This window comes from Embiotoca jacksoni, unplaced genomic scaffold, assembly GCF_022577435.1.
Source record: "Embiotoca jacksoni isolate LCO1_2020_lvr unplaced genomic scaffold, fEmbJac1.0.p SCAF_15, whole genome shotgun sequence".
In the NCBI taxonomy this organism is placed as follows: domain Eukaryota; kingdom Metazoa; phylum Chordata; class Actinopteri; family Embiotocidae; genus Embiotoca; species Embiotoca jacksoni.
The window spans coordinates 10,779,021-10,804,641 of NW_027185285.1; the positions used below are offsets into that span (position 1 = coordinate 10,779,021).

Here is a 25,621-nt window from a genome sequence, read left to right on the forward strand (position 1 = left end):
TCAATTTGTGTTGAAGAGTTTCTACTCTCACCTCTGTGATCGCAGCAGCAGCAAAGATTTACAGAAGACACGAATATACACGGACGTGCTTTATTAACCATCAGAAAACAAACTGTAGAAAGGGACTTACTGTAAGCTGGGAACTGTCAATCATCACTGCTGCAAACACTGGACTGAGTTAGCCTACAGTGGGTCTCAGCAGATTTGTTAGCAAATACAAACTTAGAAATGGGAAAGAAAAGCTCAATTACATGCATGTGACTTCGTATACACAAGTCTAGAAGGCCTAAAATTATCATTTACATAAAGGTTCAAATGAAAAAATGTTTTTAATCCTAATTTTCTTCAACATAGATCAAAATCTTTTTTTCCCCCCCCTAATAGTTCAATTTTTTTTTCCAACAAAATAAAAGATAAGTGAACCAGAAACTAGCTTAGATGCAAGAAATAAGTTCAGCCCCTAATCAAATCCTCTATAAATCCTCAGCTTGCATACAGAGGCTCACGATACAAAAACATGTTTATACAAAGTGTTTTTCTCTCAACAATAGTGACAACCTCAGTTAAATGAAACAGACGAGCGTCTATCAAACTAAATAATGAATCCTGATTCATTTGACTGCAAAGAGAGTCAAAAGGAAAACAGGTCGACTACTTCATGAACAAACTGGGACCCAGTCTAAATGTTGAATGAGGATCTTTAAAGCGCTGACGAGTTGTTTTATAACTGGAATGTTGGAATCGGAAATATGTTGCAAAATCAACACATTTCTAAGTGAGACTGAGTCCTGTCTGTGTGTAGTGTGTGTAGTGCTGTGTGACTGATGCGTAGACCACATTACTTCCTGCCTGATAGAGAAGTTGGCGGTGGGGGAGCGAACTGGAACGGCGAGTGTCCCATCAGGACCATGGTGGGCTGGGGAGGGTTGAACGGCTGGGCCATCAGAGGCTGCGGGCCCGACGAAGGGGGCGGGGCCTGTCCCACCGCGACACTCCCCGTCCCGGAGCCGCCCCTGGAGCTGCTGCTGCTGTTGCTGTTGCTGCTGTTGTTGTTGTTGTTGTTGTTGTGGTACTGGTCGCATGAGTTGGAGCTGGAGCTTGAGCCGTAGCTGCGTCCCCCGTCCCTGCTGCTGCGATCTCTGCACGAGGAGGAAGAGGAGCGGCGGCTGTCTCGGCCGTAGCTGCTGCTGCTGCCGCGGCTGTCCTTGGAGCTGCCGCCTCCACCCACAGAACGCATCCGCCGATCACACTCGTCCTGGTACATCAGGTTGGGATTGTTAGAGTTGGAGTTGCCACGGAAACGGGAACGGCCACCTGGGAGGTGAAAAGGGAAGGGAGGGGAAAGGGAAATAATAAAATGCAATCATTCAGATAAATATTTGTTTATGGGATGAAGCACTCACTCTTTTCAAATGTAGTCGAGCAGCTCTCAGATTATATTAAACCGTTTTATTTCATCTTTCACAAATACTTCTATACTAGACATTTTATGACTAAGAAATAGTTTAGTCGCAAAAGTAGTCCCCCCCAAAAAAAAAAACCCAACAGCAAATCAAACTATTTCCTCTTTGGTGTAGAGACCTCAGCATCCACAATATTAAGGCAGCATGCACTCCCTCACCTCCCCCGCGCCCCGTGTCCACCAGCTGCAGCAGTTTGGGATTGATGGCCTGTCGGGCTTCCTCCAGCACCCGGATCAGCTCTCGGGCCTGCCGGAGGTTCCCCGGAGTGAAGAAGGTGTAAGCAGTGCCTTTGTTGGTGCTGCGGGCCGTGCGGCCGATACGATGGATGTAGTCCTCCGACGAGTTGGGGTAGTCATAGTTGATGACAAACTTGACGTCCTCCACGTCTTGACATCAGAGGCAGTAGATTTGGAGCGGTGGAGCAGAGGTGGTGTGATGGGATCAGTTACAGGGAGGGAAAACATACAAAGTAAAGTCAGGACAAAACCAACGCTGGACGGGATCTGAATCAGTCAATTTATTCTATAAATATGAAGGTTTGCTTTTCTTACTGGGAACATTCAGACAGACAATACCTGCAAGACACCAACCATCCTCTGAAAGCATCACTTACCTGTTAAATGGTCAACTATTTGTACAAGACACAATTAGAAAATGACTCAACATGCCAATTACAAAACAGCGCTCTGTAATCTAGTAGAGCGATAAACGTTTTGCACACATACAAACAGGTTCCATGCAGTCAAAGAGAACGATGAACTGAATTAAGTTGGGGGAAACGTTACTGTGATTTTTGGATGATATTGAATTAATTTTAAGAGACAAGTGACCCTGAGATTTAACTTTAACATGATCCTCGTGTAAAAGACGGATTGAGAAGTTGGTGATTAACGACTGAAGATCAACTGAGATATTTTTTTTTTTTTGGGGGGGGGGTTTTCAAAACAAATTAGAGGTCTGTTTCTCATTACAGTTGACGAAGGGCTCAGAAAACACTGCTGATTAGAGGAAAACCAAGTCTTGTTTTGGAAGCATCATGATGAAGGCTGGCGGAGGAGGAGATATGGGGGGGTGGGCGGGTGTAAAGGGTGGGACGGGGGGGGGGGGGTACGGTACTTACCCTGTAAGATTAAGTGATGATATACAAAGTTACCTCTCTGTGCCCCCAACCCATCAGCAGTCCTGGGAGGTCTGCAGGGGTAGGAGGAGAGCACGCAGGACCAAAACAAAAAAGCAGTCCCTTCTCCCACCTCGCCACTCCTCCACAACACTCCCAACGCTGGAAACAGTCTGGGCCAGAGCTCCAGCTGGACTGTGCTGGGTTGCGGTCCTACTCTAGTCTTAACTGGGCCTCTTCGTGTCTCCGCGAAGACATAACTGCTGGGTTTAGCAGGAGGTGATCGGTGGAGAGGCCTTTCTGGATTCTTTCACGCCAACCGAGAGCCACTTCTTTCATTACCGAGTGGCAGTTACACTTCTAATGGAGATGTGGGTCAGTGGGGGATTTTCTTTTGGGCTTTGATTGGTGTGACTTGTTCCAAAATGCCTCCCGTGTCACTTCCAGTGGCAGTGGTATCATAGAGCCCAGCTTTTCAAGTTCAGTAACAAGAAACAGACACTAAAGGAGAAGACATGTGGACGTTTTCTGTGAGAAGGGTCTAAGAGCGGGCTCTGCCAGGGAATTTTAGTCCTTACAGTTTGCGCAAGTCCTTATGACGGAATTTAGCAAGCCTAAACTGCTGGTCTGGTGTGATGTGTACAAAGAAAAATGGCTAAAGTGTTAAAGACAAACTGGGGGTGAAAGCAGGGGACACAGTAGATTTGAGGGCTAAGGGACAAAAAGGTTCAGAAATGGTTCAAAGGAAACCAGAAGAAGACAACAGGAGACCGAGGTGGCCAAAGTGGAAGCAGGGGAAGTGAAAAAGTGATGAACCGGAGAAAGGAGGACACATTTAAGAGAAGAAATGAGCAAAAGAGGACAGCAGGAAAAAAAAAGACATGACGTGAGCGGGGCAGAGGGTGAAGGACAGAAGTGAAAGGGAGGGAAACTGATTATACAGAGGTGGTTCCTCCAGGCCAGGACTCCTGCCAGCCAGGACCAGACATGACGTCCGCAGAGGGAGAGGCCCGCCGGCACAGCCAGTTGGTGGGGGGTGTCAGGGGCTGGCATCAGGGGGCAGTTCAGAGGGGAGTCTCCAGCATAGCCGCCCATGCCCGGCTTTCCACCCTCACTTCCTTGATGGTGTCTCTTTCTCTGTCTTCTCGTAACCCACCACTGTATCTCAGCTTCTGTTAAGGTGTCTTATCTGCGGGGTCAATTTAGGCCAAAATTGTGATGTCCGAGGTTTGTTCTGAGGAACGGAAATGTATCTCCTCAAGGACTTTGCAGGAAACGTCTCAATCCATATCCCGTCAGAATAAATACACAAGATATTGAAAGCTTGTATTTAAATAAAAGTCTCTGGGTGAGTCTGAGTTAATCTGATCAGTAAATGGTGTGGTGAGTCCCTGTGATGACGGCATGGCCAAAGGGAGTCCACCCTCTTCCACACACCCCCGTCTTCGCCCTCTCACCTGACAGCTGCCCCCAAACCTACGATCAAATTTGGAAGCCCAGCAGCACCCTGCGCTGTGACCCTGCCCCCCCCCGCCGCCGCCCCACCATATCGCCCAGGCGGCCAGTGTCCTGGAGGGGGTGGGGGAGAGTTTTGTCAGCGGGCTCTGTTCAAAGTTTTCAGCGGAGATGGCTGTGTCTGGGACTGATTAATCAGGCTGTCTCTCTCCCCGAGTCAGCTTTCGATTTGTCATGCCTAGGTCCGGCTGCAGGCTCCCGAGGGCCTGTGTGCTTCTAGTTGCCGGAAGAGAGACTTGGAAACAAACAAACAAACAAAACAAAAACAAACAAAAAAAACAAAAAAAACGAAAAAATGAAAAGAAAACAAATGAACACAGAATTAGGTTAAAGGTTGATTGCCATCCTATAAGGGGTTTTCTTTACTAGCCTCACCCCTTACATCCTCACACTTCATTCAACAGCATTCCTATGTTCTGCTTCTCTCAGTGTCATTCCATAAAAGCAAAGTGACTTAAATCTTCACAGGAAACTCTGCTTCAAATACGAAATACTTCTTAGATACACGCGTTATCTGAGAAGCATCACATTCTTCAAAAGAAGTGCCAATCGGTATGTGTTTGTGGTTTACTTCTGATAAATCTACGACAGGTAAACATGCAGTGAAAGTCTGATCATTATATATTGACCTTTATTAATATTATTCAGCATATTGAATGGTCAAACATGTGTTCCGTATCAGTATGTGGCTACACCAAGGAAATGATCTGCTTTGCACGTGACATACCCAAACCACGAGAGGCCACGTCAGTAGCAATGAGGATGGGAGCTTTGCCACTTCGAAACTCTGCAACAAGAGACAAAGAATAGATTATTATAGGAGCAGCAGCAGGTTCAGAGACAAAACCAAAGAAAAGGGAGAAATGTTGTACCTGACAATACCCAGTCTCTCTCCGGTTGGCTCTTGTCACCATGGATACACATTGCTGGCCACCTACAAGACAAACCAACAAGCTGTCAGATATGAACATGTAGTTTTTGTTGGGATGATTTTTTTTTTTTCTCCAAAATGATACTTTCTTCATCCTTGAAAGGAAGTGCACCATCAGCTCACCCGTCACGCCTCATCCTGCGCGTGAGGTCGTCACACCGTTTCTTGGTCTCGACAAAGATGATGGTCTTGTTCTCTTTCTCGGCCATTATCTCCTCCATCAGCTGGATCAGCCTGAGGGGAAAAACGAACATAATATTTCAAAGTTATCATACAGCCCGTTTCAAAAGGGGCCGTGATCATTAAGTTAAGGATCGAAAGGGGTGGTGGGGAAGACATCAGCTAAACAGGAAAAGACCGAGATGCAAGAACAACACGTATAAAAAAAAAAAATCAATAATATTATAAAAGGGTCCTAAACAATATAACCCAAACTGTAACGAAGGTAAAGAAACATCTGCTGTGTGACCTCTTACTTGTTTTCCTTTTCACTCTCCATGCAAACATCAACAATCTGGAGGATGTTGTGGTTGGCGCTGAGCTCCAGAGCTCCAACGTTGATTTGGACGTATTCCTTCAGGAAGTCCTCTGCCAGTTGGCGAACCTCTTTGGGCCAGGTCGCACTCCACATCAGGGTCTGTCTGTCCGGCTGGACAAACGGCACAAAGTAAACGACAGCTTCAAAACGCTATGACGACTGCTTCATGTGATAAGTGCTAGAAATACTCAAATATGATGCAAACGTTATCAAAGCAGGAATTTCTTGCTGCCAAAAACAGTTTCATTCTTTAAAAATATAATTTTCTACATAAACACAAGCAGGTAAAGCTCGTGGATAGGAGCTTTACCCTAATCTGGTCCACAATTTTGCGAATCTGTGGTTCGAAGCCCATGTCCAGCATGCGGTCGGCTTCGTCCAGGACGAGGTACGTGCAGCGCCGCAGGTTTGTCTTTCCGGCCTCGAGGAAGTCAATCAGACGGCCCGGCGTGGCGATGCAGATCTCCACACCTAGGTGACAAAAAAAACGGAAACGTAATTTATCAAAATACTAAAACGTGACCAATCCGATCCAATGTGGATTTTAGGGAGACAAAACTGCTCAGCTGACATGAACAAAAAAAATAAATGGCACAAAACGGCATTGATCCAAAGAGTAAAGTCGTAGCACTCTTCACCTCTCTCCAGGTCTCGGATTTGAGGTCCCTTTGGGGCGCCGCCATACACACAAGTGCTTTTGATGCGGGATGACTTTCCATAGTCGCACGCCACCTGCTGGACCTGCTGAGCCAGTTCTCTCGTGGGGGCCAACACCAAGCACTGTAGGGCACACGCACAATGAAGCAACAATCCACTCTTTGGTGCAAAAGACATTTTGATGTTGCGTTAAGATGGTTGTTTAACATCTTGTAAACTCAAGACCACACAATCACGAGTGTATTTCTCTTCTCCTCACGTACAACGGGTCCATCTCCACGCTCCAAGTAGGGCTGGTGATTGATGTGCACGACGGCAGGCAGGAGATACTGAAGAAAGAAACAGAAATTTATCGTCCGGTCTTTCCTGTTCATAGGCTCTACTTGGGCAGCTCGCTGCCGTCTACAGATACCCCGGACGTGAGGCGTTGGGAGGATACGACTCGAAAAGAATCGTGTCACGTATTCATCTCTACGGAGTGACCGTGTGCCTCACCGACAAGGTCTTCCCAGAGCCGGTCTGAGCGATGCCCACCATGTCTCTCCCGCTGAGGGCCAGAGGGAAACCTTGTGCCTGAATGGCTGTGGGCTCCTTGAAATTCTGCTGCATCAGCACATCCATTACAGATTCTAGATGGAGAGGCAGAAAGAAACACAGACTTTGGTTATTTATGACACGGCAGGTTTAGCACCAGCAGTTGAAGTCGGGTCCACTTGTTTTTAGCAAGTGTCGCTATGCATGAAATGCACTCACGGGGAAACTGTGCCTGGTGGAAGCTGGTGACAGGCTTTGGGCAGCCTGAACCCCGGACAGTGATTTCTCTCTTCCTGCGATGCTCCTCGACATCATACTGAAAAGCACAACAAGTGCGCAGACGAGACTTAAAACACTGCTCCTCCAACCTCGGGCTGAAGACCAGACTTATGACATCACAAGGATACCTGGCTCATTCGCTGCAAATCCTGATGCTCGTTGTAAAAGTTTTTCTCAAATTTGGGAAGTTCCTCCAGGTCCCATCTCTTCTTCCGTAAACGCTCACCGGGATTCCCAAACTTTTTCCCCGACGGTGGTCCGCCTCTGCTGGATCCGAATCGAGGACTGCTGCCACATGGGAATACCATTAACTTTATTTTTGCATTTTCTACGTAATCCGTCCATTAATCGTATTCGCAATAAACTCATCTCAGACTTTTTATTTATTTTTTAAATTTATTTTACGACAGCTCCGCTGGTGTTAGCTCCTCAGCTAACCGGCTGGTTGATTAAATCGGCTCCTTACCCTCTGTCGCGGCCGCGGTCTCGATCCCTGTCTCCGTAAGAACCTCTCATGTTTGATTAAACGCGCTCTCCTGTGAATTACGAATCAGTGATTAAATTGTTCCGTGTGGTCAACCTGTCACTTATCGCTGTGGTTTCAGGCCTTGTTTGAAGGAGCGATGTTCACCGCCGCCCGCCCGGCCTCTGTTTGAGCCAAATGTTCACGCTGACTGAATGTAAAAAAACAAAAAAAAACTGTTGCTTTTGTTTATTTGCTTGTTGAAAATTAAAATGTCACAACAAACCACGTTGCTCTGGTTACAAATGTTATTAAACGTCAGCTCAGTTGCCTAAATAACAGGACGTGCACTCAGCGGGCAAACGGAAGCTCATATGATTGGCTGGTTACTGAGGAGAACCCGCCCCCCATACTTGATTGACATTTGTGTATATTGCTTTTTTTTTTTTTTACATTTATTAATTTGTTGGTTTGTCTATATTTTTTATTTATTACCACATGCGAGTTTTTAAACGGTAAATCCGGCTTTACAAACTTTACAAACATATATACTCTAAATCGTATTTACGATTTTCTACTTAAACCAAATCATAAACTCTTAATTTTAAAAGCAGTTATATTGTTGAATTCGATATTTTTTTTGTATATTCAGACAACAACATCCCATAAATAACCGCAGTAAAAACTGAACATAGTTATGACAAAAGCAATCTCTACTGCAGGGCTCTATTGTATTGCTGAGCTGCGTAGTACATTTTCCCACTATGGGATTAATAAATCAAATCAAATCTAATCTAATCAGTGATTTAATAAATATTCAAATCCTTCATAACCACCCATAATTTAAAATACTACCAGTAACAGTCTATCTGCCAAATTGTTACTCAACACGTAGGGGTATGGCTCCTGTTACATACTGTGTATGCTGGTTGGATTATAGGTTTAAAGGTCTATTAACATGTACAGTAAGTGGAATTTCAACAAAGCAACTGGTGAGGTGGGGAAAATAGTTTTTGTATCTTGTATACAGCTCGCTAATTTAATTGACACTTTATTGTGCTTCATATCTTACATGCTAATTCTAGGTTTAGAAAATCCTGTCCTAAAAGTAAATGGTATGACTGCCAGGATTTATCTGGACGCTAGCTATTTTATATCAAGTCAAATCAGTTTAAAATAAATGTAGAATTAATGCACAATGTCACATATTGCTTTGATGATGTTTCTACAAGCTGACAAAAACTTCCCATTTGTCTTTTATTTCCTTCGCAACACCAACAGAAATCAATATATTATCGAAACATGTGATATTACCAATATACAAATTAAAAAGTATACCACATTAAAGAAAACAGGGGTATATATATGAAATTAAAATATTAAAACACAAAAATATCAAAACAAAGCACAAAAGTAACAAGCAATGCCATCACAGTCATGATCATAAATGTCCCACAGTGCTCAGATTGACTCTATTTACAGCATTCTTTCAGACATAGTATTTCCTTGTTTTATATATTCGGCTATGTGACATTCAACTGTTACACAAAGTATCAAAACTATCTTAGTTTTCAATCAAGATTCTTGGGTTTAATATGCTTTTAGCTGTGGGCAAATTATAAGGTAGTGAATTGGGACTTTTTCCAATACAAACGACTAAATCAAAAATCAAATCAAAACAGATACACTCAACTGTAATTTTAACTGAAGCATTAAAGGTGGCTGGAGGGGAAACGGGTTAGCAGTCACCGCAGGAAACCAAATTCAACAAATGCTTTCATGATTTTCTGACCGGAATGCCATTTTCTCATTAGGGAGTAAATGGAGGGAACACGTCAATTTGGCTGTTCATTTTTCATCTTGACGACATTCACTCCTCACAATGATTGTACTGTGTGTTTACATCAACTCGAGTCAATCTTTTAAAATCTGATCCGATTCTGCAGCCAACCAACAGAACAAACGCGCACCGAGAGGCGGCGCCGGACCTGATGTCCCTCAGCTCCGTGATCCGCCATTAAACATTTAGGATCACAAACCACAAGCGAGTTAAAAACTGGCCACTTTGAAAACGCAACTGATAGATACAGTGTGGACAATGAACTTTTGGAAAAAATAATAATAATATAAACCAGAGGATGTCTGGCCAACCTGCAGGTTTTCACGTGCTTGAGGATTTTTCCACTTCCTTCTGTTCAACCACACATCACTGTTTTCTGCTTTACTGCAACCCTGTTAATTGCAGCTTTAAAATGCCCCATTTATTCAAGTACAGGGTCAAATTGATTGTATGTGTGTGTATATTGAAAATGTGAGTCCAGTGAAATTTAAAGCCTTGTTTTGCACCGACACATCCTTTCTCACTCACTACCACTGCAGCAGCGATGCCATTACGAACAGCACCAGCGGAGGTGCGCCTGGTCTGCGCCGCACGCAACGCCATTAATTATGAGATCATAATCCACTGCACATCCCAGCTGGGCCGGCTCTGCGGGGAAGTGTTGCTTCTCCAGTAATCTGTAATCTGTGTGGGCGCTGTCCTTCCGTCAGTCGCCCCGCCCACTCTAAAATCTCTCCTGCAGCTGTTCCCTCTGTGCCCCACAAGACGGTTGCATTGCAGGCCAACAGCTCGAGTCACACGCGTTTGTTTTCACGTGTTCAAATGAACCCACAACAACAATGACAAAAATACACAGTATATTCGTAACATTTCTAGAAGAACAAGTTTCCAACAAACTAGCCTTTAAATGCATTATATCCCCCAAGGTAATACAACATTTGAATAAAATAATTATTTATGATTAAACTCACATCGCAAAATGAACCCACAGCAGTTCAAAGGCGCCTCAGTTTTATTTGACTATAAATCAACCCTAAACGTTAAGACAGTGTCTGGAGCTCAGTACTGCTCCCTGTATTTGGCAATGTTAGAGAGAGTTGGCAGAGGGCTGAGGAGTATAGATTGAGAACCAATACAAAAAGTAAAGAATTAAGGAGGCCATGTGTTTCAGATGAAGGTGTCACTTATTTTCTCAAGCTTATGTGACATTTTCTTTCTTTTTTTTTTGCCGTAGTATCTAAAGTGCGGTATTAAAGATAATATATGTAGGCACGGTTATTTGTACTGATCCGTATTCCGTGGTTGAATACGGATGTCGTATTTCCATCAATCATAGCCCATGACATCAACACAAATAACAGCTTAGCCAGCTAATGAATCCAATGTTCCCAACCTCACTCCCTTCCTCACTGTATTTGTAACATCTCTTTTCTCTTCACGCTCCCCTCTTTTCCAACTGCAGCAATTATTTCCCTTTTCCTCATTAAAGACTCCCTCACACCTCCCACTCCTGCAGTCTGATGACCACGATTTCACAGATCTGACATAAATCTGATCTTTTGTTATTTTCTAAATATCAATTAAAAAAGAAAAAAAAGAATCTGACCTTTCATGGTAAGGTTGAACCAAAAGATCTGATTTGTCTCACGTAGTTGTGAAAATGTAAACACGGGCTACAGGAGTGAAACGAGCCTCAGAGTGAGTGTTGGAGTCTCAGAACTCATCGTCAGAGCTGAGCAGGAGAGTCTTTTCATTGTCCCCGCGGGTGCTGAGGTTGCTGTGGCTGCGCGACAGAGGCGGCCCCCCACTGCGCTCCAGCGTGGACTGCTGGGTGTACTGCTGATAGGCCGGGGAGAAGTTGTGGATGGCGTCCTGGACCATGTCCCCCGGATTCATGGTCTCCTTCAGGCTGCTGGAGATGCTCTTCATTGGGGCACAGCGACCTGGAGGTGGGATGGGAAGGTTGGATTATTAATAAACTAACACTGAGCACAACAGACGAGGGACGGAGGGACGAAAGGGACAGATGAGGGAAAATGATCTAAATTTTCCAAATACATCTTTGAAATGTGACAAAAAATACAATTGGATGTAAGAAATAAATCTAATCCCTGAATAATGAAGACATGCAGATTGCGTAGTAAAGATACAGCGTATAGCTGATATTAGTCAGGGTCAAGATAAATGCCCATTAGACCTGTCAGATAATAAAATAAAACACATTTATTTCCATTAACAATTTACTTTGCTGCAGATCTTACCACCAACATTTCTTTACCAACATAAATGGTATTCTGCAACCTGGGTACGGACACAGGCTGAAATAAATTCTGCTCATAGAAATGTTGAGGCAAAATGATCATGAGCTGAATGATCACAAAATATTTGTAAACAAACTTTTATGTACTTTTAATGTAAAAAATAATAATAACTGTTGCACACTGGACAGCAAATTAAAACAAACAAATCATAAAAAAGTATAAATAAAATGAATTCATGCTGAACTGAGAATCGTAACACCAATAACGATACAGTAATGGACTTTTAACCGCAATGAAACACAAAAAAGCCAACCAAAAAAAAGTTTTAAAATACAGAACTGTGACGGATAGAGACGAAACACAGCCAACATCAGACCTACCATACTGTCCATAGATTGGAAATGAGCCTTTTGAGTGCCGCACAGTGAGGAGGAGAGAAAAAGAAGGCACAGAAAGACAAGAAAGTCAAGGTGACAATGAAGGAACAGAAAAACAGCAGCAGAAAAGACTCAAAGTGTTTAGGAGAGTGTTAAAGATAGGAATCAAGGTGAAAAGGGAGGTCAGATCAGTTCTGAAAGACTGCAGACATTCGACTGTATAACTGAGTGGATCACAACTCAGATACTGACATTATAATAGACACACTGCCGTACAGACTCTCTTATTCTTCACAATTTGCTTTGCTTTTTCAATCTGAAACACAGCTGTATGACACTGGCCTCTTTATACCTTCACGCACAGACATATTGCTTACCATACGAGTCCAGTCTTTTGTCCATGTACACCTTGTAAGTGAAGGCATGGCGCAAAGCAATAGCAGCAAAGAACATCTCGATGCAGATGATGAAGTTTTGGTAGCCCGCGGCGACTGTTCCTTCACCCACGGAGAAGTTGGCGGAGCTGATCTGAGGAATAGCGCCACACTTCTCCAGGATGGCCAGCAGCATCCCTGAATCATACGGAGTCAGAAAAAAAGACATCATGAACAGAGAGGGGTTACTAAGTGATTTTTAGTCACATGCTTCCTTTGAATCTTTCATCTGTACACGAGTAAACCTGACTAGACACCAGACAAATGAAAGAAAACACCTTTTAGAAAAAATGGGATGGTTTGCATATTAACAGAGAAACCGGTTTCATGCCAAAGCGTGTAATACACCCATCAGTCCACAAGAGGGATACAGTGTCAGTGCCGAGGTGTGAAATGTAAAGTGCCTCCTGTTTGGGCACCAGAGACCTTGAGGTAAGGTTTAGGAACAGATCAGATGGACTGATGGACACAGTTGCTATTTGGTTAGGTTTAGGCACTAAACTACTAAAAGATAAGAGTTTGAGTTTAAATAAGTAATTTTACGTAGTTACTTAGGTTATGAAAGTTAATCATGTTTCAAATGTCACATTGACTTTTGCTTTCCCACGGATTCAAAGAACCGTCTCTAATCGCTCTTTGTACTTGCTCATATGACCTCCATCTTTGACTCTGGTCATACGCGCGTGCACTGTTCGCGCCGAGGTGAGGCAAATCGTGACACTGAAGCAGTACCCTCTACTGGACTGACAGGCGTATTACACACTTTGATGTGATGCTGGGCTGCAACAGACATTTTAGCTGCAAGATTCTTTTGCTGCTCTGATGAACGGAGCGCCCTTCCTTGTGCAAACACTGCTCGACCTCGGGGCTCACTTCATTGTCTTTGCCATCTTTTTACAGCTGCCTTTAACAAACCCGTTCCAAGGTAATGGATGTCTGAAGTCAATATGTTAATACAAGTTCAGAGTGTGGCGTTCTTACCCTGCCAGAAGGAGAGAAAGATGACTGACTTGACCATGAAGAACTTGAGCACGGGGTTGTATGGGACGAGCAGCTCACGGGTGGCAAAGTAGAAGAGGAAGAGAGCGTATAGCGACAGACTGACAGAGATGTTGCAGATTATCGTGACGTACAGGTAGCCACTGGCCACACTGGAGGAGAGAGGCACAGACAAATCACGTAAACACAGATTCACAATGAGCTTTAGCTCCGACGTGTACCTCACAGTCCGTGTGACGCGACAGTAACACGAAGTTTGAATTAACTTGAAGCTACACAGCGGCAAGTTCATTTACATTTGGTCAATCAGTGAAAACCATTCAGCATCTCAGTTCTGAACTTGCAGCACTGCTTTGTGAAAGCAACTGATGAGCATATTGCACAAGTCTTATAGTTTATTAAACAGATGGAAATCTGGACTGTGGAAAAGCACTCTGGGTGTGTTTTGTGCAGTGGGTATTTTTAAAAGTACTGATCTCAGAACTACACAGCAGCGCCAACGAGAGACTTCAATTTACACCTTTTAAAAAAGGGAGAATAATTAAAGATACGGATGCTCCGTATTTAAACGGTTCAATCGAAGCTGCTCAGCTGTTGTGGTCTGAAAACATATTATGGCTGAAGCTGGTCACGACAGTCAGACCACACAAAAACTCCGCTCAGGCAGATAAACATTCAGGTAAGTTGCTGTGGAAACATACTTGAAGTCTCCATCTTTGTATTTCCCAAAGGTCTGCAGCATGACAGTGATCACTGCCATCAGAGGTTTCACCACGCAGAACTGGAGAGTTGCCTGAGGAAGAGTGAATGAATATGAACAAAACATGCATTAACCCTAGTATGACTGTCACAGTGTACAGTATGTGTTCCTATATCTGTAAAAACACCGATCCAATATTGATGTCGGATATCGGTCTGATACTGAATCAGCTAATCATCATCAGTGACAATGGGGTCAATCTATTCAGCTCAGTTCTAGTTTCACGTCTACTTACTACGTCATGCATCAGCAGGGTGCTGGGAGACAGAGGCAGTTTACTCGAAGGAAGATGGGAGGGAGATAACCACAAAGTTGGCTGTGTGGAGGTGTTTCACGCTGTGAAGTCAAACCTGATGGTGTCTTACACATAAAAGAATGACTCCGGTCTCTTTCACACAGTGAGTCATACAGCTTTATTCATTAATCCCCGGTACGGGCTGGAGATGTCAGTATCAGACTACATCCAAAGCCCAGGTATCAGGACTGAACAAGTCGCAGATGTGCATCCCTTAAATTAAAACGTAGTTATTACCAGAGGTGTAGTGCTACTTGTTAAAGATGTGGCTCATTTCTAAAGTTCTCCAACCCCTCTTCCAAACGGTTCACTTTACATACAATACTCACGAATGTGCACTGTTTTAATTCAATAAATTCAACAATAATATCAAATGTTATTGAGTCACAACCTATTCCCGCAAATGTTTCACAATAAAAGCCTTTTTAACAAACAAAGTGTCTATAGCTACTGAAATGCTAAAGGGCTTTTAATTAGAAACAGATACAGGAAGCGTTCAGTAGGATCAATGGTATTTTCACAGTATTTTTAACAGGCAAACAAGAGCAGATCAAAACGAGGCTTTGAGTTGACATAGAATCAATCAATACACCTTAAATGTCTATATGACATCTTGTCTATTTGTTTTTATTGGCTTTCTTGCACGACAAATACTTCAGAAATGATTGGCTTTTCAATAACTTAAAGAATGTAAATTAATTTATGCAAACTGTGAACATTTTACTTCATTACTTGGAGAATAAAAGTGGCTCCAGCAGCACTGCACCTATGGTTATTACACCATCTGAGTGATAGTAAACAATGAACAGTGTTTGAGTGTATGAGGCAAAAAACAGGACTGTTACCTGTTTGCAAAACCTGAGGAAACCAATGGAGTAGGTCTTCCCCCACAGACAACAGGTCCCATACATACAGCTCGACCTAAAAGAAGAGCGGGTGAAAACAGGCCAAACTAAATGTAAAGGCTATCTAAACATGAAAAGATACCAATGACACCAGGAAGAAATAGAAAGGAATCAAAGAGGGAAAACGACAGCAAAGTAGACTTACTCGATAGGTTTCCCTCGGATTTCAGCCATGATGGCGCTCTCTCCTCCCAGATACTCGTAACACAGACTCAGGAAGTTGTAGATGACAAAGGCTTCAGAGAGTCACACAGAAAAAAGGTTATTGGGTTTTTCGGAGTGAAAAGTGGTGTTTTAGAAAAAAAAAAAAAATTATTAAACAATATATTTTGTAACTGGAGTTCAGTCCCTCCATTAGATTAGGTAGAGTTGGTCGTTTTTGGGGAAAATAGTGAAGTACACCATCCAACCAAGAAATCACATTTCAGAGATGAACCAATCTTGGAGCAAAAAAACCTCCAAAAACATACTGATGTGTGATGCTGTAGCTTTAGCGGTGGCCCTTAGTTAAAAAGAGTTGTCAACACATTTCATTACATTTAGCTGACGCTTTTGTCCAAAGCGACTTACAATAAGTGCATTTCAACCATGAGGGTACAAAACCCAGAACAACAGGAATCAAGAAAATACAATTTCTTCAAGAAAGCCAAACTACAAAGTGCTATGAGTAAGTGTCATTTTAAGTGCTACTAAAGTCCTACTACAGAACACTTGGTGTAACTGTAATTGTAAACTAATTGCAGGCGTTTCAGAACTGCTGAGCTTGCCATTTAGAAGGTTAGAAAGGTGAGTCATGCCATTCAGCAGGCATGTACATGATTGGGTGCCGGTTGTGAAGAAGGTATCGGTCTGTGCATAATTATAAAGTAGAGTTCTCCGGCGCAGAGAGCGGATGAGAGGACGCCGGTGTGAACAGTGTGCAGGAAAGTAAACTCTGGTGGAAACTCGTGATCACGGCGGTCTGCCACACACAACGATGATGGTTCAGAGAACAATGTTCACAATAAATAATCTCTAACAAGAGAATTACACATATTTGAGATTATGACATTCACTGTTAAACAACTATTGCTAATCAATCCAAATCTTCACAACACTGACACTGATCGCTGTAGTTGGTGTCTCTGAATGAGCAGAAGGTTTCTCTGCTCCCCTCAGTGTTCACAGTCTAATTTAAGGGTGACTCTGCATCCCGCCGCCTGAGCTCTCTTTCCTGTTCAAAGTGTCTGAGCTTTAAAGTAAACCCTGATTGTAGAACAACACCTGCCACAACTCAGTCAGCGCAGTGCTCGCTTTGTCAGTGTTGTATCTGTAATTATAAAGAGGCAGAATTCTTTTCCACTCTAAAATGTATAGACAATGTTTTCAGCTTGAAAATGAAAATAAGAACTATAATATTAAAAAAAAACACGTTTTAGTTGTCAATCTAGATTTTTGAGTGTCAATAGTGTCCCTTAAAGAAGCTAACTGCCTGTCACTACTATCTTATCTAATATCAACTGTAACTTTTATTTTCATATACTATTCTACTGTAGATTCATTGCAAAATGTACTGAATTGCCATACACCCTCGAAAAGAGAGGAAAGGGAAGATTTTTACAGAAGTACCATGACATACACGTTTATATTAACCATAAAAATACATCGAATTTGTGCAAATGTGTAAGAATTTATTTTGAAAAGAACAGTCTGAGGGTGTCTATGTAACCTGGAAGAACACTTATTCTTCTACAGCCAGCAGAGACAAAAAGATTCAAAGAGCCTGTTTCTCAAACTGTGCACTGACTGATATTTTATTCATGTTATTTACCTAACTTATGTGCACTGGTTTCATTTCAGTTCAGAGTGAGAGTCTTTATTCCCTTTCTGTCGTTGACAGTTGCGTAAGTTTCTCTCCTCTGCTCCGAGTGTGTTTCACCACACGTCAAGTAGAGCGAATGGAGATCGTCTAGTTAATTGATCAACGGTGGAATTGTTTCCCTGCGCAGATTAAAAAATTTTTTTTTAATATGGGCTGCCAAATATACCTGGGCGGGCCAGCCAAGTAAAGTCCATGTGTAGGGAAGCCTGAGGACATTACTATGTGCAGTGGTACAAATACTACTTTTGTAACCAATTCATCTATCAGTTTTGTTTGTGATTGATTATTGTTTGATTTTTAAATGGTTGGAAAATAGTGAAAAAAGCCCATCACAAGTTGTGGTCATCAAACTGATTAATCGATTCAAAACGTGTTCAATTTGCAGCGATAAACAGAGAAAAGTAGAAAACTAGTTGCTGTTTGACATCTTTGCCTTCCTGTTCATCAACAAATGATTTCAGTACTACATCTTTTTAAAAGCAGTAATCCTCATAAAGTATATGATGCAATAATAAAAGTAGATTTGTATTAATAAAACCATAGCATGTTATGTAACTGATTCTCAAACTCTACATGACTACTCTGACAGTAGATACATGATAAGCTGGCACAATAAATTATGATTTATCTGCTCACAAGTCAGATGCCTTCTCAAGGCTTTGCTCATTTTCACACAGTTGCTAGGAAACAGGTTTCCCCTCCACTACAATCCCAACAGCCCATGGAGACATGACAACAAAGATGGCAACCTTTGGAAATAAAGACAACTGCAAAGGCCATCTGCCACCGGGGTTTCACATCACATAAATTCTCACACCCCTTTTCTAGTCAACTGGGAGTCAAAACCTGCCTTGGAGCACAAAACGCGAACTCCCCTCCCTGCGGTGAATGTTGACTTGTATTGTGCAGGCCAGATATGGCAGCATATAATCCAGCCTGCAGCAGAAAAGCATGTGTATGACGTCATTGCTCTGTTCCTTTGCTCACTCACCTTCATAGCAGTCCCGGACTGTGTCGAAGTACACATAATACTCCTCAGTAGTGAAGAACAGAAGGCTGATCCAGGAGTCGAAGGCATAGATGGGGACGATGAAGAGGATCCGAACTATGTGCCTCTGCTCATTTGGAGAGCTGTAGTAGCGTAGGTGCATGTAGATCTAAAAAGGAGAGAGGCAGAAAAGAAGGGAGGAAAAACGGGATCCATTAAAAATGGATCAAGTTGCATGTTCAGAAATATGAGACCATACTTTGTAAACTGCTCCCATGTGAGAGCCTGCACAGCTGATGTCATCAGACATCACACACCGTCCCAACTGGTAATAATTACATGTCCAAATGTGTGGACGGTAGCTGACTGCTCTCAAGGAGTAAGAACGTATACTTGGAACAACAGGTTTAACCTTTACATGGTCAGTAACATTAACTCCACAAGTTGCTATAGAAGCAGCTACAGCATTATTTTCTTTACGGCATCTTAATTGAAGGATTTGGATTAAATGTTTTGCAAACAGAGCTGCTTCATGTTGGGAATGCTGATTAATAAAAGGAGGGAGAGAAAGAAACAGACAAATGTACATATAAAAATGCACGTGAGAACATTTACACTTTACATTTACACACAGTATTAAAAAACATGTAGTTGCTGTACCGTGTGTGGTTTTACAAGTAAAGAAGGAAAATGCATTTAAAGAGTTTTCAACTGTAACCGGACTGTTTCGCCTGAGTTCACATTAAAAGCTGGAAATATGTGCTTGTGTGAAGGATGCAGAACTTATATTTCACAATCATGTGAAATATGCTAAATGAAACGGGGGTTGTGCAGAAATATTTATTTCATTTTAGAGTTAGAATTGGCTTTTTGAAAAAAAAAAAAAAAAAAAAACATTACATGCATGAGCTTCCTGATTGTGAATCCGTGCTTCATAATGTGTTATTATAAACCGGTTGGCTGAAACTAATTGCTGCCTCATGAAACCTGTTTTTGTGCAGCCAGCATATGTTTGCCATAGTGTGATATTAGAGCAGTGTGTGTCTGCGGAGTGTGTGCTGTGCGTGCGCAGTAACATGTGGGCTTGTTTTAGGTAACTGATACTGGGCTTTTATCACTCCTATTCAGAGCAGCAGACGGCAGGAAGAACAGGGTGGGCCGCTGTCACCAGCACCTCTGTCTGCTCCATCCGGCTCTGCTTCACTTACACAATGCCCCCACCTATCACCTTTCCTGGCCTGTAAACAGACACACACCTTTGGTAAAATAACAAACAGTGGGTGACAACCCACCCGGCAAGACAGTGCACTCACAGGCATTGTTGCTAGGTGACCCTCCTCTGTGCATACACACACACACACATGCACACACATCTCCTGCTCTTTGATGATGTCGTAGTAGAGCCAGGAGCACCAGTTTCCAGAGTGACGGAAGGCTATTCTTTAACCCTGTATGTGGAGATCATCGGAAACAATGGAAGACAAATCATTCATCTATGCCTTAAAGGGACGCTCACTTGATACCTCACTGCAACATGAGAACTGGTAAACAATAAAAACAACAGTATTTCGAAGACTAAGTACTCCATAGATTTTGAACACTACACAGGAAACTAAAACAGAAAACACTTTCCTATTGGCTGCATTAAAAGTTGGGCTCACTGAAGTCTCGCCACCCATCCACTGTCAGTTGTCCCGTGCTGGGTATGTTTCAGAGGGCTGAATCAACCTCAGTCAATCAAGCGCAGCAGGTGGGAGCTCCCTTGCGGCCTTGCGGTTGGGTTTGGGGCTGTTACCATGAACTGCAACATCTCGAGTTCACATCCTGCTAGGAACAGTTACCGCATGTCATTCCTCATCTCTGCCTTCCCACATTTCTCTTCATCTCTTTACTGTCAGCTAATAATTCAATGCACAAAATGCCCCAAAATAAAACAAAACAGAAGAAGAGGAGGTAGTATGCATTTACGTAATTTCTTTCCAAGCTTGCAGCTTTTCTGGGACGTCTACTTATTCTGGTGGTGAAACCCCCTTAAAGCTGTATAGCCTTTCCAGCTTTTGTCATTTAACAGTCTTTAAGTTCCACTTTAACAATCTTAGCGCACAGTCTAAAGTTGATGGCACAAGTGCGTTAAGGGCAGTGCCTAAATTACTTTTGCTGGTTTCACAGTGGTTCATCTGAGCATAAAGTAAAGGGTATAGTTCAAAGTGGTGGTATTTACTTCCCCTGAATTAATCAGAGGTGTGTTTTGGGCGTTAACATTAAATAATCCAATCACAGTGTCATCACCCATTCCCTTTAGGAGCCAGGTGTGCTTGCACCTTTACAGATTGCCATTATAACGGCAGATTTGCAAAGTTGTAGAAAGAAATGCTTCACTGCAGAGCCAACGGATCTGCTCGTGTGCAGATTGACGTTCACAATCATAATCTTTCACGCTGTAATCTTTATATTTTTAATCTTTTGCATGTTTGCGCACTGCTGCAAGTGTGTGTAGCACAGTGTACGCACGCTGTGCATCCGCCTGTGTAGGCACATATCACTGTCTTAATAATGTGCCCATAAAATTACAGTAAAATAATGCACCATTGACTTAGGACCAGGTTTTTGTTGGTTAATCGTGCAATCACTTTCCGCCGTCTCAAGACAGCAGTGCGGCAACAACACGCATGACAACCGCTTCTTTTAAAACTGCTCAGATGGGCACCCGTGAACGTGTTGTTTTTGCTGTTTAACCAACTCAGACGGAACAAAATGTAACGTGTCGGTCTGAAACTAGCAAAGGCGGTTCGCGTCAGGTGTAATAAAGAGCCCTTTGTTTTATGACATTCAAACAGACACTACATATGTATGAAATATTAACACCCCAGTGTTAGTGTTTAGCCACCGTGCAACAAGGATTGAGGCTAAGCCAAAAGTAACTCAGCATTTGGAAGAAGCTGTCTTCCCACAACATGCAATCTTTTTAAGTCCATGCATGTGTTTGGTGTATGAACAGGAAAAGATGAACAAGGCTGATGGAAAAAAACGCTCCAGGGTGTGACAGGCTCTACTATTTTTTTTTCCCTCTTTTGCTAAAGAGAAGCTCAGGTTTGTGCTCAACAAACCCACCTTTGAGACGTGAATGTTAACAACAGAAAAAAAAAAAAAAAAAAGAGGGAACAGTGGGTAGATTGTGATTCAGATGTCGGTTCTGTCTCGGTGCTCCAGTGTAACACAAGAAAACAGCTTCAACCATGCATTTACACTCTGTATTAAACTTGCGAACTTAAACAATAAGTTTGCAGGGAGGGCTTCAGTGTTTTCCTTGATGATACTCGGTCTGTGTTTTGACGGATGATATAGCAACATAAACAAATCATAACTTGCTTTTGCCTTTAAAAAAAACTCCCACCACAGTCAACAGGGTGCCCCACTGCACGTGACTCCAGCAAAACATCTCGTCAGCTACGTAGGTATTTCATGCGAAGCTCTTAAGTGCGCTCATACAATTGCAATGTTAAACCAAAACAAACCGGATCAAATGCATAGAACGTAACAAAACATGTCCTTTGGTTCGGACCTTGGTCCAGACTTTCAGGTGCGAAAACGCCCTCAGATCACATTTATCATGTATCTGTTGTCTTGACAAAATACCGACACAAAAATAACTAGCTCTGGAAACTAAACCTGAAATCTTGGAGGTATAAATACATTTTTAGACCCTTTGACCACTGTACGTTCTGCAAACAAATGTCAGGCTCTCCTTACCTGGTGACATGTGATCAGAAGAGCTGTCCACACAAAGAAGCCTGATACAGTTTGGGCAGTGGAGGTCATGAGGAAGATGGGCTCGTCTGGTGTGACCACTGGAGCTACAGGAACCAACGAGGAGTTGGATCCCTGCGGGGCCACAGGGGACGGGGACCCCGGGGGGAGGCCATGAGGAGAGGCGTTCCCCAACGTCTCCGACAGGCGTTTGTCTCGCCACCAAAGCTGATTCATCTGTACGAAGAAAGGGTAAAAAAAAAAAAAAGACTTCATCATCAAATAATTTAACCCTGACATCTTATCATGAGAACAACAATCAGCTGCAGAACGTCATGTTGCAGGTTACAAAGCGTGAACAAAACACTGTGACGTGTGAATGCATCTCAGCTGGGCTGCACAGCCTTCGACCTAAATCTCAAACCAACATCCGCTGATGCTGGAATCAGAAAACCGAAAAAAGATACAGAGCAGAGCAAAGTAGGACAGTGCACAGATCTGAAACGCAAACGAGATTGTGCGGCATCTATGACAGATGAAGTAAGATCAAAACACAGGGAGGGGGGGAAAAAAATGAAGCATAAGGTGCTGTTAAGAGGGTAAAAACCACACACGCCTGAGAAATGAGATGGGGGTGGAAGGAGGGGGCTGAAAATCCCTAAAATAAAGCGTGTGACGGCAATGAGCTGAGATCTGCTGACCCAGTTTCTCCCCTTCGTTTTCTCTGTGCTGTGCACGGGGCAGGGAGAGGTGTAGTGCAGCTAGAAATGCTACGACACACACAAACATATTACCTCCGAGAACTGAAACACCTTTCCACAAATCAGCATGAAAGAGCTGAGAGGGCACAATGAAGCCTTTGGCCTCAGGAATATCCTGGCGTATCCTCGGCGGTCCGATCACAAGCGGACAACTCGAAGTACAGGTTTGAATCGATGTCCGATCTGATCAGACCACGTTCGGAAGTGGTCTGAGACGCAAATGGCCACGTTCCTTAAGTGGTGAGCGCTAATGCTTCCTGGGCCACAGTGAAGGACCGTCTGATCTACTGACGTCCTCTGAATAAGCAACATAAAAGATATCCTGCGTGATTCTGCTGAGCACAGCCGAACTGCACAGAAAGTAGGAGATATTTACAGGCAAATAAAGACTGATGCTCCCAACTCAAGACAGTGCATTTTCCTCATCCGATTATTTACGTCTAACGATGTGGAACTATTTACCCACAATAGACTATTTCTTAAACGCACTATTTCAGGTCAGGAGCCTGACGCCCTTCAGACTGATCTGCTGATGTGAAATACTTGATGCAAATTGAAATGAGGTTCAAGTGTACAAGGATGTCACAAGAGTAAAATCCTGTTTCTTTGACTCCTCTCTCCTTGCGTTTCTGTACGTGTTTATTTGCACACAGAGCGAAGAAGTGAGCTCTGATCACAAGCTGTCATTCGAGACGTACCGAGAGTCGTTCTTTGAGCTGCCTCCTCGTGATTGGATCACGCAAAGACGTGTTAGTGCCGGATGTGAACCGGGTCGCAGATTTTTGACATGACACAGAATGAGTAAACTGTGAGTGCAACCGCATACAAACGTACACTGGAAAAGTGATGAAAGCTGATCTGTCCAACAAATCGAAAGGAAAAATCCTCACACCTTAACATTTTTAACAATGACGTACACCACAATTAAACAAACAGAAAGATAAGCCAACAACACGGGCATTTAGACAGAAGCTCCAATCGTATCTGTCGGTAGTCATCTCTTCAGCTACGTCAGTGTCTCGGTGTGGATTCCAGGAAGCCAATAATCTAATCATTCACAGCGAAAAACTAATTTCACAATGACTTTCAAAGCCCCCTTTGCACCAGCTAAATATAGGATGGCACACGGTGTGGTCATGCATGACTCATGCTACAAAGCCTCAATCAGCTTGTGACAATGCAGTAACTGGGAACACATTAGCATGTCACACACACACACACATCAGGATGTTTTTTACGAATCAGGCAAAGAAATAAGAAAACAAAACTTAGAACAGCATAGAAAATTTAAACTTTTGCATACCTGGAGTGTTTTTTTAAGAAATACAAGAAAGACAGACAGAATACAGGGATGTTTTTTTTTTCTTTTCTAATTTGTGTGATTAAGGAAGCAGCTGACAGATCCTGTTTAACACATTAACACATGCATTTGAATGTGATTATAGTGTTGTGGACTATTTCACAGCTGAATTTCAGTATCCAATCAGATAATGGTACAGTAATGTATTATTTACTGACACTGGGTCTTACCATTCATCATTTTTGCCATATTACCAAGCTTCATGATAAGACTACAAGTCTGAAAATTACTGATTACAACCATCCATGACTGTATGCTTATTTTAAGTCAATCAAAACATTACGTCATGTTAAAAAAAAAAAAAAAATCATCATCAATCATATCTGAGATGAGGTCTGTGTTCATGACTGATGCTGATCACCAGCCTGCACCCGCAACAACAGCTCTCCACAGGCAAGAGACGGAGGCAACTCATCAGTCCTGCTGACTGGAGGTTTCAAAACACGCATTGTACTTTGACCTCGATCGAATCGGCAGCCGTAAGTCTTCAGGCTGAGAGATCATCCTGCAACACATCAGGCCACTCGGCTCGTGTTCAATCGAAGAGGCAGAGGAAGACTTTGGGGCTGAGGGCTACTTGGCGGTGACCGCAAGTCATTTGAACAGCAAGTGTAGCTGGAACAAGTCCCGGAAAGGACGAAGAAAGCAGGTTTCAACGCCGTCAACCTCCACATCTGTGTGCAAACAGCCCCGGTGTTCATTTCAGACAAAGGGTGAGATCGGATGGAAATTCAGCTGATTTTGATTACGTATCCAGACAATCTAGGAGTGTTAGAAGAACACACTCAAATAAAAGATGGTAGCTGCAGGTCGGTGCTCCTGCCTCCATCCTCCTACCTCCACCCTGCCTCCACCCTGCCCCCATCCTGCCTCTACCCTGCCTCTATCCTGCCTCCATCCTACCTCCACCCTGCCCCCATCCTGCCTCCACCCTGCCTCCATCCTGCCTCCACCCTGCCTCTACCCTGCCTCCATCCTACCTCCATCCTGCCTCCACCCTGCCTCTACCCTGCCTCCATCCTACCTCCACCCTGCCTCCATCCTCTTTGCTTACCTTCTCTGCAGTTGTTTGATCTGCGCTGGTTTGACTCCAGACATCAATCTAGCTCCTCACCTCGAGCCGACCGGGAACCTTTGGAGGGACAGGGAGGAGGAGGAGGAGGGGGTACAAAAAGTTATTTGGCAAAGCGCTGACGTTCAGACGACAGTCAGCCACGTATCTAATCACTGCATCGTTGTGTGAACCCCCGGAAACGGTCTTCTTCAGAGCAGCTGGTCGGTGTCGCTGCGCCGAGCGCTGCTGTTAGCCAACGTTAGCAAGCCCTCGTAGCCCGCCGCTAACCTGCGGTCGCTTATCTTCGTAAAGTCAAAACAAAAAGGAATATAACACATTTTTAAAACGGCAACGCAGAGTTACAGCGCTAAAAAAAAAAAGGTCCACAGACTAAATGACAGATTATCTTGCCATTTCTCCTCCAACGCGGAGGGACTACACACCGTTACTTCACCCACATCACCAGCAGCTCTTCGCAGCGA

The 25,621-nt window shown here is 43.3% G+C and overlaps 2 protein-coding genes across 4 annotated transcripts; both read right to left on the reverse strand.

The window, feature by feature from the left end:
- Positions 1-76: 76 nt before the first annotated feature.
- On the reverse strand, positions 77-7,919 carry LOC138198225 (probable ATP-dependent RNA helicase DDX17). 2 transcript variants are annotated; one of them, XM_069149513.1, is made up of 13 exons: positions 7,501-7,919; positions 7,163-7,322; positions 6,975-7,071; positions 6,717-6,850; positions 6,485-6,550; positions 6,203-6,344; positions 5,875-6,035; positions 5,503-5,675; positions 5,150-5,260; positions 4,968-5,029; positions 4,823-4,882; positions 1,622-1,849; positions 77-1,314 (listed from the first exon to the last, which is right to left on the reverse strand). In XM_069149513.1, the coding sequence occupies exons 1-13, from the start codon at positions 7,548-7,550 to the stop codon at positions 839-841; spliced, it is 1,920 nt and encodes a 639-aa protein (XP_069005614.1). In that variant the 5' UTR covers positions 7,551-7,919; the 3' UTR covers positions 77-838. The 2 variants fall into 2 exon arrangements, with proteins under 2 accessions (XP_069005614.1, XP_069005615.1); XM_069149514.1 differs by having other exon boundaries at positions 7,163-7,319; positions 7,501-7,917.
- An 821-nt stretch (positions 7,920-8,740) lies between these two features.
- LOC138198228 (transmembrane protein 184B-like) lies at positions 8,741-25,615 on the reverse strand. Of its 2 annotated transcripts, XM_069149519.1 has the most exons (10): positions 25,140-25,615; positions 21,968-22,201; positions 18,221-18,386; positions 15,514-15,604; positions 15,309-15,384; positions 14,110-14,201; positions 13,391-13,560; positions 12,353-12,547; positions 11,979-12,005; positions 8,741-11,280 (listed from the first exon to the last, which is right to left on the reverse strand). In XM_069149519.1, exons 2-10 carry the CDS (start codon positions 22,199-22,201, stop codon positions 11,051-11,053), a joined length of 1,281 nt encoding a protein of 426 aa, XP_069005620.1. In that variant the 5' UTR covers positions 25,140-25,615; the 3' UTR covers positions 8,741-11,050. The 2 variants fall into 2 exon arrangements, with proteins under 2 accessions (XP_069005620.1, XP_069005621.1); XM_069149520.1 differs by lacking the exon at positions 11,979-12,005.
- Positions 25,616-25,621: the final 6 nt, after the last annotated feature.

Excerpts from the sequence above, each read along its gene's own strand:
- LOC138198225 (XM_069149513.1), bottom strand. The coding sequence starts at position 7,550 with ATGAGAGGTTCTTACGGAGACAGGGATCGAGACCGCGGCCGCGACAGA. Across the intron at positions 6,551-6,716 it reads GCTCTGGGAAGACCTTGTCG|TATCTCCTGCCTGCCGTCGT; the intron begins GTGAGGCACACG and ends TTCTTTCTTCAG. Across the intron at positions 1,850-4,822 it reads CGTGGCCTCTCGTGGTTTGG|ACGTGGAGGACGTCAAGTTT; the intron begins GTATGTCACGTG and ends TCTGATGTCAAG.
- LOC138198228 (XM_069149519.1), bottom strand. The coding sequence starts at position 22,201 with ATGAATCAGCTTTGGTGGCGAGACAAACGCCTGTCGGAGACGTTGGGG. Across the intron at positions 15,605-18,220 it reads AGTCCGGGACTGCTATGAAG|CCTTTGTCATCTACAACTTC; the intron begins GTGAGTGAGCAA and ends GACTCTCTGAAG. Across the intron at positions 12,006-12,352 it reads CAAAAGACTGGACTCGTATG|GCTCATTTCCAATCTATGGA; the intron begins GTAAGCAATATG and ends GGCACTCAAAAG.